Source organism: the organism of the source record quoted next, unplaced genomic scaffold, assembly GCF_019419815.1.
Source record: "Pyrus x bretschneideri cultivar Hongxiangsu unplaced genomic scaffold, Pyrus_bretschneideri_v1 Contig36, whole genome shotgun sequence".
Taxonomy (NCBI): Eukaryota; Viridiplantae; Streptophyta; class Magnoliopsida; order Rosales; family Rosaceae; genus Pyrus; species Pyrus x bretschneideri.
The window spans coordinates 2515832-2524732 of record NW_025999679.1 but is presented as its reverse complement, the minus strand read 5'-3'; the positions used below and the strand labels follow the sequence as shown (position 1 = coordinate 2524732).

General features: G+C 36.7%; 1 protein-coding gene and 1 long non-coding RNA gene across 4 annotated transcripts; both read right to left on the bottom strand.

The window, feature by feature from the left end:
• Positions 1-298: 298 nt before the first annotated feature.
• On the bottom strand, positions 299-3463 carry LOC103950488 (probable RNA helicase SDE3). Of its 3 annotated transcripts, none has more exons than XM_048591998.1 (5): positions 3306-3463; positions 2531-3041; positions 1943-2494; positions 1531-1722; positions 299-1432 (listed from the first exon to the last, which is right to left on the bottom strand). In XM_048591998.1, the coding sequence occupies exons 2-5, from the start codon at positions 3029-3031 to the stop codon at positions 545-547; spliced, it is 2133 nt and encodes a 710-aa protein (XP_048447955.1). In that variant the 5' UTR covers positions 3032-3041; positions 3306-3463; the 3' UTR covers positions 299-544. The 3 variants fall into 3 exon arrangements, with proteins under 3 accessions (XP_048447955.1, XP_048447956.1, XP_048447954.1); XM_048591999.1 differs by having other exon boundaries at positions 1943-2597; positions 2673-3041; XM_048591997.1 differs by having other exon boundaries at positions 1943-3041.
• Positions 3464-5447: 1984 nt separating this feature from the next.
• On the bottom strand, positions 5448-6496 carry LOC125480795. The gene is made up of 3 exons (XR_007261059.1): positions 6388-6496; positions 6219-6282; positions 5448-5514 (listed from the first exon to the last, which is right to left on the bottom strand). It is a non-coding gene; the product is annotated as an uncharacterized LOC125480795 (long non-coding RNA).
• Positions 6497-8901: the final 2405 nt, after the last annotated feature.

Here is an 8901-nt window from a genome sequence, read left to right as displayed (position 1 = left end):
TTGGAACCGTACAAAGTTTGTGCATGAGGATGCCCGATCTGTGGGGGCCCTGACGATTATTATTGTTCCATAAGCCCTTTCTTTCCTCCTTCGAGTTTAAAGTGCACCTTTTCTTTTCTGAAAGATGAAGCTTCTACTACTGCACTTTCTTACCCCCAAACGGTCAAATGACAAGTCTCATAAATTTTTTTTTATGGTGCTTCAGAGTATTGGTGGGGTGATGTTAAAATATCCGGAGTATTGGATACTCTTAGAGTACCATCGACTACCCCTATACTACATTCAGAAACCAAAGACATCTAAGAAAATTGTTGTAAGCTTAATGCACAAGAAATCATACGCAAAACATCTAGATGAGCGTAAGAATATCTAGATGAGCGTAAGTACGATAACACACACACACATTTGAATAATATAAAATACGCGTACATATTCAATGGCGGCCGACGAAAAAACTCAGAAAGTTGCCTGTAGATGTTCAGTGAGTCTTACTCTTGACAATGCTCCAATTGTGTGATGAGCATTGAACTGAGGCTTCAACACATTATGGCCCTAACTTGGAAAGTCTTTCAAAGAATGAAATCTTCAGTCCCTTTTTCCTAGCGATGTCAGCTCGAACCCAACGTGAACGGTCTCCTGCTTCACCGGTAACTATAACAGTAGTATTTTTGTCACCGAAACTAGTCAAGGCCACCAATGTTTCTGGCTCAATAGCAGACGAAGCATCCACCAGAAAAATATGACTAAAATGTCCAGCAGTTAGACCTTTATCATGCAGCCGAAAGCTACTCATGAAAGTGGAGGAGATCACTCTGAATTCACAAAGTTCCTCCGTCGGAGGACAAGAGAAGCAAGTCTCTTTGTAAAGGCATGATCGGAGGATGTCTTCAGGTACCTCTTCTTTCTCACGGAATGCAGCATTCGCTCGAAACATATCCGACTCAGGAATCCATTTCAACAAGCTTCTCATAAGCTGATCACAACAGCGGTTACTAGGAGCACATATAAGGATCCTATTTCCGTGTGAAGTTTGGCATAACTGGTACACTGCTTCACTAATCACCACTCCAGTTCTTGATAGCCTAAAACCGCTCTTTTCAACACAGAGCTGGCCAGCCAAAAGGTAAGGTGGTGAGCCACGAATGCTTAAAATATGACGAACTGCAGATAATTGATTGAGATCAAGTTTATGATCATTGCACAGCAGCGCTGGTGCAGTGGGAATGTTCGTACGCAAAACAGACTCAGGAAAGAGGAAGTTCCTAAACAAAGCATCCGATGCATTTTGTACAGCTTGGTGAGCTCTTTTCAAACAGACTCTATTGAATGAGAAGCTGACATCATATTTTCGGGTCGAATAATGATGAACATAAAAGTCATCTTCAAATTCTACTAAAACAACACTGCTCTTGACGACGCGATATATAAAGCCCTGTATAACAGGTAAGATCATGTCAATGGATAATTAAAGGAAATGAGATATACATTTAGAATCCAATGAATGTGTATGGATCGATGCTCGTAGTTTACCTGAAATGGCTCGGCATTTGTCCCCGATGGTCGTACATGGACCAAGTCCCTCGACAAAAGGAATGGGGGATTCTCAGGAAAAGAAGCCATATCAAATGCTACAAAGGTTTTCTCTTCCCTGTCCGGTTTTTTAAAAACTGCTGCTCTCTGCAACTCTACAGTGACATTCTCCAAATCGAAATGAGTCCATTTCTGTTTCAAACCAAAGCATGATTCAATCTGTAATTCATACCACCAACCAATGGCAGCAGTAGAGTACTACGAACACAACTTAACGAGACTTCATAAGCAGATAGAATCCCTCATATCTTTCAAAATTTTCTCAAGTAAAAGGTTAGATGTTGGTCATAGTTTTTGTAAGTAACAAGTAAGAGGAAAAAGGCATTACGAAAGGGCAAATATTCAAGCGTACCTCATAGAAGAACTCTTCAGCATATAAGAGAGCAGCAAAATAATCCTTATAAGTCACGGGAGACAGAGGCTGGTTTAGAACTTTCGGTGCAATGTCATTTTTGATCAAATCTTTTATATTGTCAGGAATTGCGAAGATAGGTAATGAATCCTTCTCAACCCATACATAACTTTTCTTCCCCTTCTGATCTAATACATCTGAAGAGGCGTGAGATAGAGCTGGCTTAAACATTGGACGGAGCTTAGCGGAAGATACGGGAGGTCCAGTAGAGGAAGATGGACATGGTTTCGAAGCAGATGCCGGAGGTGGGTTAGAGGCGGATGTAGATAGTTTAGGAGAAAACTGAGATGATGCATTGAGAAGAGAAGGTTTCTTAGGTTTAAGCGAATACGTTGGAGGGTTAGGGGACGATGAAGTAAATGAGGAAGACGAAGATGGTTTGGAAGAAGCTGTTGGTGTACAGGAAGATGAAGGTGGTTTCGGAGAAGAAGTTGGAGGCTTTGAGGATGATGAATTTGGTCTAGATGAAGCCTGAGGTGCCTTAGAGGACGAGACGATATTAGAAGTTCTAGTATAAAACGTAGATGACGACGAAGAAGGTATAGGAGGGCTAGCTGAAGAACTAGAGAAAGATTGTGACAGTTTGAATGAAGATGTTGGGGGGTTGAGGGGTGATTTAGATGAATTATATGAATGAACAAAAGTAGATTGGGGCAGCTTAGTTGAAGATGTTGGGGTTGCAAGGGATGTTGAATACGATTCAAAGGAACAAGATTGTGGTGACTTAGGGGATAATGAAGATGTATTGAGTTTGGACAAAGACGACGCAGGCTTGGGGTTGGGAGACGATGAAGATGAACTAAAGGGAGATATGACATGATTATATTGGGTTGATGGCGGTTTAAGGGGTGATGCAGCTGGTGTAAAAGACGTGAAGGGTTGGGAAGTGTTTCTGTTGGAAGTTTCATAATAGTAATCACGCTTGTTGGAAGCGGTTTGCGCAGGAAATTGACTGAGAGAATGATAAGCATTATCACGCTCATCATCACAGCAAAGAAGACATCGTAACAGATCACAAAAAATCGACATGCGATCCGTCCTAATGCGATGAAAACACAGAAATTCATCAAAATTATAAGATCAAGACCACTTATGGCTAAGAACAAAAAGACAAACTCGATCTACCAAAAGTATTAACTTATGGCTTCAAAGTACCCAGATTATTGAGAAACTGGAAATTTAAGCAGAGAATTAGAGAGAATAAAATCACAGAAGCAAAATGTTTATAAATAAAGAGGATAATCGAAGTAAAACTGTCATATGCACAATGAAATGAATTGATGTCTAAGGATGAGTAGCTTACCAGTGATTCTACCTACAAAGGTCGATGATCCAGCAACTACTACAACTCAAGAACTAAAAAGTCGTGTTGACGACCCGACGACTAGGAACTATAGCAAGTAGTATTCCAGTAGTAGTTATACCATTCAATATTATTCTCCTAAAAAGCAATTAAAGCAAGTGGTACGGTGAAATATATTTATTTTACTTTCTTTAATTAGTGTACCTATCATAATGTATTTTACTAAATTAATATACCAAAATATCCGTACTTAAATATATTGTAATGAATTAGTGGCACATAAGAAAATATGCAAAAATATAAGTGTACCGAAAAATTCCGTACCTAAATATATGATACTAAACTAGTGTACCGAAATGTCTGTACGTAAACATATTATACTAACGTAGTGTACCGAAATATTCGTATCTAAATATATTGTAATGAATTAGTGGCATATAAGAAAATATGCAAAAACATGTGTATCAAAAAATTTTTACAAAAATATTTTCTTATATAAGATGCTGGCATTAAATAGAGTCTAGGGACTAAAACCAATTTTTAATCGTCTTTAAGACATTTTTCTAAACTTCATCTTATTGAAGGATTAAAATCTAGTTTTCTATATTTATTTCTTAATGTGTAAGATCAACTCCAACTCTTGGAGGTTTGGGTTAGTGGTGTGATACTTGAGCGAGTGGAAGTTTGGTGTTGAAAGCGAAACGCCTGAGGACGAAAGGGAACGCGCCATGCACTACAAATTGAGGACCCACCCACGTGAGCTTGTCGCCCACTTGCCTATTTCATTGATGTGCCTAACAACTCTTTTATACAATCTAATGGCATACATTCAAATGGGCTGTTGGTATCCAACATTCCACGTTTAATTGATTTAATGTTTAATTTTTAATTTTATGAATTTATTTAATTCAACAGTTAATATCTAATATAGTCAAATCTAACGGTGAAAGAAGTTTTAATGATCCAAAATTAAATCCAATGGCTAATATACATCTCTATCATGTGTTTAATATTCTTCCATAGTATTTCATCAGTTTCATGGTGTTGATTTAGTAATTTTTCAATATTTATCGGAATCTATATATTTTTAGGTTAAAATGTTCATAAAATTAAATTAAGATAGTCAACATAAATTTTTTTTAAAGTTACTTTTGAAAAAATAGCTTAAATTCATTCTTTAATAATTTGAGGCTAAAAATTTTAGACCATGAGGGTTGGAGCAAAAAAACTGTTTATGGGTTAAAACCTAAATTTTCTGGGCTAAAAAAATTTAGGTTTTAAGCCAAGGATTGGAGATGGTCTAAGGAATTCAACTCAGTATTTATGCATTTCTCTAATAAAGCTTAGTGACTAATTGTACTTAATTAAATCTCTAACACAAAGATTAGTTACAAAACTCTAAAATACACCTCTACATACTATTAGCTATGAGTTGTTCCTTCACACCCCCTCAAGCTAATCGAAGGGGAACCCAGAGAAAGCTTGGACTAAAGATACTTGAACCATGCCTATGAGTTGTCCCCTTAAAAATGAGGTAGAATTTTAAGTCAAATTTGCTTTTCAATTTTGGGTTCTAGGCATTAAGGTGGTAAAAATACAAGTGATTTCTCGATTTAAAGCTTTAAGAGAACGTGTACCATTTAACTGTAGCCGAAAATAAATTAAAATGTCTTTAACCTTCCCAGACCCCATTAAAAATTAATCCTATTCATCAAATATGAGATTAATTTCGAGATAATAAAAGAAAGGTTTATTTATTTATTTATTTATTTTTATTATTATTTTTTTAAAGATAATCAAAGAATCATCATTATAAATAAGAAAAATAATATTGGAAACATTTTATCGTGTCCAACAAAATCAAGAAATAATACGCCACATCTTCCTTGCTCTGGGAATGATAAAAGTGACACGCCTGACCCTGATATTCTCCAAACACCAGGGTAGGCACGTGCTGGTCGACACCCGAAGGTGATGAAGCCATATTAGGATGCATGAGAACTAGGAACAATTAACCGACATAAATAAAACTTGTAAATTTAATTATAATGAATATGCATTTATGGAACGTGTTCAGAGTATACAACTACGCAAGATACTTAAAAGGAATAATATAAAATTGAATGAACAAAAGGATGGGTCCTGCATCGAGAGGACTTGCCGATGTGGGAGTGCCTTGACATCAGATTGTACACCTCGATTCTAAGTCCTGAGGGGGCGCAAAACAAAACATGAGTGGACCAAGTTGATATATAAGTAATACTAAAACAGTTATTCAACATACTAACCCCCAAAGTTTATGAAAACTCAATAGCATAACATGTGATAGGTTTTCCAAAAAACACTAGCATGCCATAAAACCTTTCATAAAACATATATCGTATATAATGTGCTTAGTATTAGTAGCACAAAGATATATGTATATGTATATATATATATATATATATCTTCATTCACCCGAAGGCACTACATCTCCCACCCATAGGCAATATATAAATATCTTCCAACCAAAGCCACCAACCGACGCCCAACCCAAGCTCTTTCTCTCTCTCTCTCTCTCTCTCTCTCTCTATATATATATATATATCATTCGCCCGTAGGCAGTATCATTGAATAACCACTAAATAAGCAAATAAGAACATTAGCATAATATATATATATATATATATATCTATCTATCTCAAATCGGAGCTCAATAACTAAAATGTCATATTATAAAAGCACGTTCATAAGTAGGTATATAGTCATCAATCATATATACTACAAAGAACGTAAAGTCGAATAAGCATGATAATTCATAAAACGTGAAACCAATTTACTCATAAATGTTTCGTAAAATGTAGCCATTAAATCATGCTTTTCATGTATGCATTTCTAATAGTAATATATGCATTTTAGAAGAGGTCTACTCACATATACTTTGTTGTCAAAGAGCCATGCAAACAAGAGAGGACGGAAACACCATACACAATTGCACCTAAGCACATAAAGGTACCAATTAATAAAACTATACTAAAATGATTTAATTTCAAGAAATGGACATCATATATGGATTCAGGACATCAAAAAACATAAAAGGGACCTCGAGTACCCCCACGCGACGATTTGGGTCACCGGAAAGTTGGCCGAAAAAGTTGCTAGTGTTGCCGTGGATGTTGATAGAGCACAGTACCTCCGGTGGAGGAACGTGTGCTCCACGCGCTGGCCAAGACAAAGGCCCACGCGCCGACTGGGTTCTGGGTTTGGGCTGATTCAGTCTGGGTTGGGCCAGTTCAGTTCTGGGTTTTGAGCTTGGGTTATTTAGGTCTGGGCCTAGAGTTTAGGTCGGGTTCCATGGCCCAAATGCCTGATTTGAGTTTTAGGTTTAATGGCTTTGGGCTTTGGGCTTTGGGTTATCGAGTCGTGTCGACCTGATTTTTAGACTGGTTTTCACGGACACGAAAGCTCGAGCTTCCCAAGCTCTGGTCAACCTCGATTCTCTACCATTACCTACGATCTATCCACCAAAATGAAGACAAACAAGAGTAGATTAGGATTATACCTTTGGTTTCCCAAGTGGTGGCCGAAGTTGGCTGGGGAAAGACCTGGAACTCAGAGCATTCTCGCTAGAAATCTGGGGAAGTATCCCCGAGTAGTTTTTGGTCACAAACATCCCCAAAACAACTAAAAAATCGTCCCAAACTTGCATAAAAACACTATCCAAGAGATTCTAGGGGCTTACCTACGTCGAGGGTTAGTTTGAGAAGGAGGTGCATAGTGGCAGAGCCACGGTGCCACGAGACACGAGGAGATTTGAGTGTTCTTCCCTTACTCCAGGGTTCGTGGAGCTCGCAGAGCTAAATGGTAAGGGTGGTGAGTGGTGCATGGAGGAAAGAAAGGATGCAGCGATGAAGAGAGAGGTCCAAGAAGGAGAGAGACAGAAATGAAACAGAGAGAGAGGAAGAGAGAACTTTACGGGGTGATAAGGGAGAAGAGAGGCCAAAGGACCAAAAAGTAAATGGGCCCCATTCGGCTCACCATTTAAGATCTAAAAGCAAACCCATTTCAAAATAAATATCCCAATCCTAGTGAAGTTACAAAAATGCCCTTTTGTTCTGTAAATTCCTGGACGGGTCATCACAAAATGTCTTTCTGAATGTCGACTGCTCAATTTATGGGATTTGTTATTGTTTTACTAAACATTTGTCCAAACTTCCTATCAACATTAGGTACATACTGAATTTGGTAGAGAGCAGGTTTCTTTCATCCAAAGTCCGTCTATGACATTTGAACTCAAAATCTTCGATAAAATGGAGACTAAGCGTCACTAGACCAAATTCATAAACTATATTTAGAAACAATAACACGGTTGACATCTAGGACAATGGGTTTCAAGCTTAATGCATGAGATACCATCTACAAAACCCATTTATGAGATTTGAACTAAATCTTCAATAAAGTGGAGATCGAGAGCCACTAGACCAAATTCGTAAACTACATTTTGAAACAATGACACGGTTGACATCTAAGACAATGAATTTCTAGCTCAAAAAATAGCGAAAGCATTCACCAGAAAGATATGACTAAAATGTCCAATGGTTATGCCTTCATCATGTAACCGAAATCTATTCATGTAGTCAACTAAGATTTTAGTAGACATTATTAGAATCTCTGCAAATTCAGGTGTAGTCAATTGAGATTTTAACAGACATTCTTAGAATTCATACAAATCTATGTGTAGTTAATTGAGATTTTAATAGACATTTTAAAGTCCATCCAAATTTAGGGGTATTTTTTAAACAAATGATCTTATCTATACTAAAGGAGAAGGGGTGGGCCTAGTCTCATAATGGGCTAGCAGTAATGAGGTTCCAAGTTGCCTTTGGTTAGAATCGAACCTAAGACCTCTCACTTACAAGCAGTGTTTAAAATATTGGTATCAGTTGAAATATCGATAGGCAGATTGTGGAAATATCAATGGATATATCGTATATTGATATTGATTGCATTCGATGGAAATGATGAAAATTTTCTCAAAAACATGGAAATTTAAAATTATTTTTTAGGGAATGCCATATGAAGCCACAACACACATATGAATAAAAAATTAATGATTAGATACTGTGTAAACAATAAGTATGTGATATGTGAGAAGAAAAACTTCCTTATAATGACAAGTAATAAAATAAAGCATTTCATTAGAAAGAATAAATTATATATAACTTAATTAAAATTTTCATCATGAAAGCAGAATAAGTTTTATTGAAGTAAACTAATACCATAAAGAAAGAAATTAAAAAAAATAAAGAATGCATAGGCTCATGGATATTTCATGCAAACTTTTTGCAAATTGTGTGCAAACATTGGATATTTCCTGAAAATATTGAAAATATTGAGGAAATTGACTGATTTCCTAAAATATCATGGATATGGGGTGAAGTTTAGACTTCACCCCCTTGTTTCATATCTTTCCCTGAATTTTTGGATATTTCTGTGAAAATATCAAGCAGTGCTTATAAGTGAAGATGAATAACACTAGACCCTCGTACTAAGTGGAAAATTTAGGTGTATTAAAAATGGGTAAACTGTCATTTAACCTCCTGAACTATTACTCTAG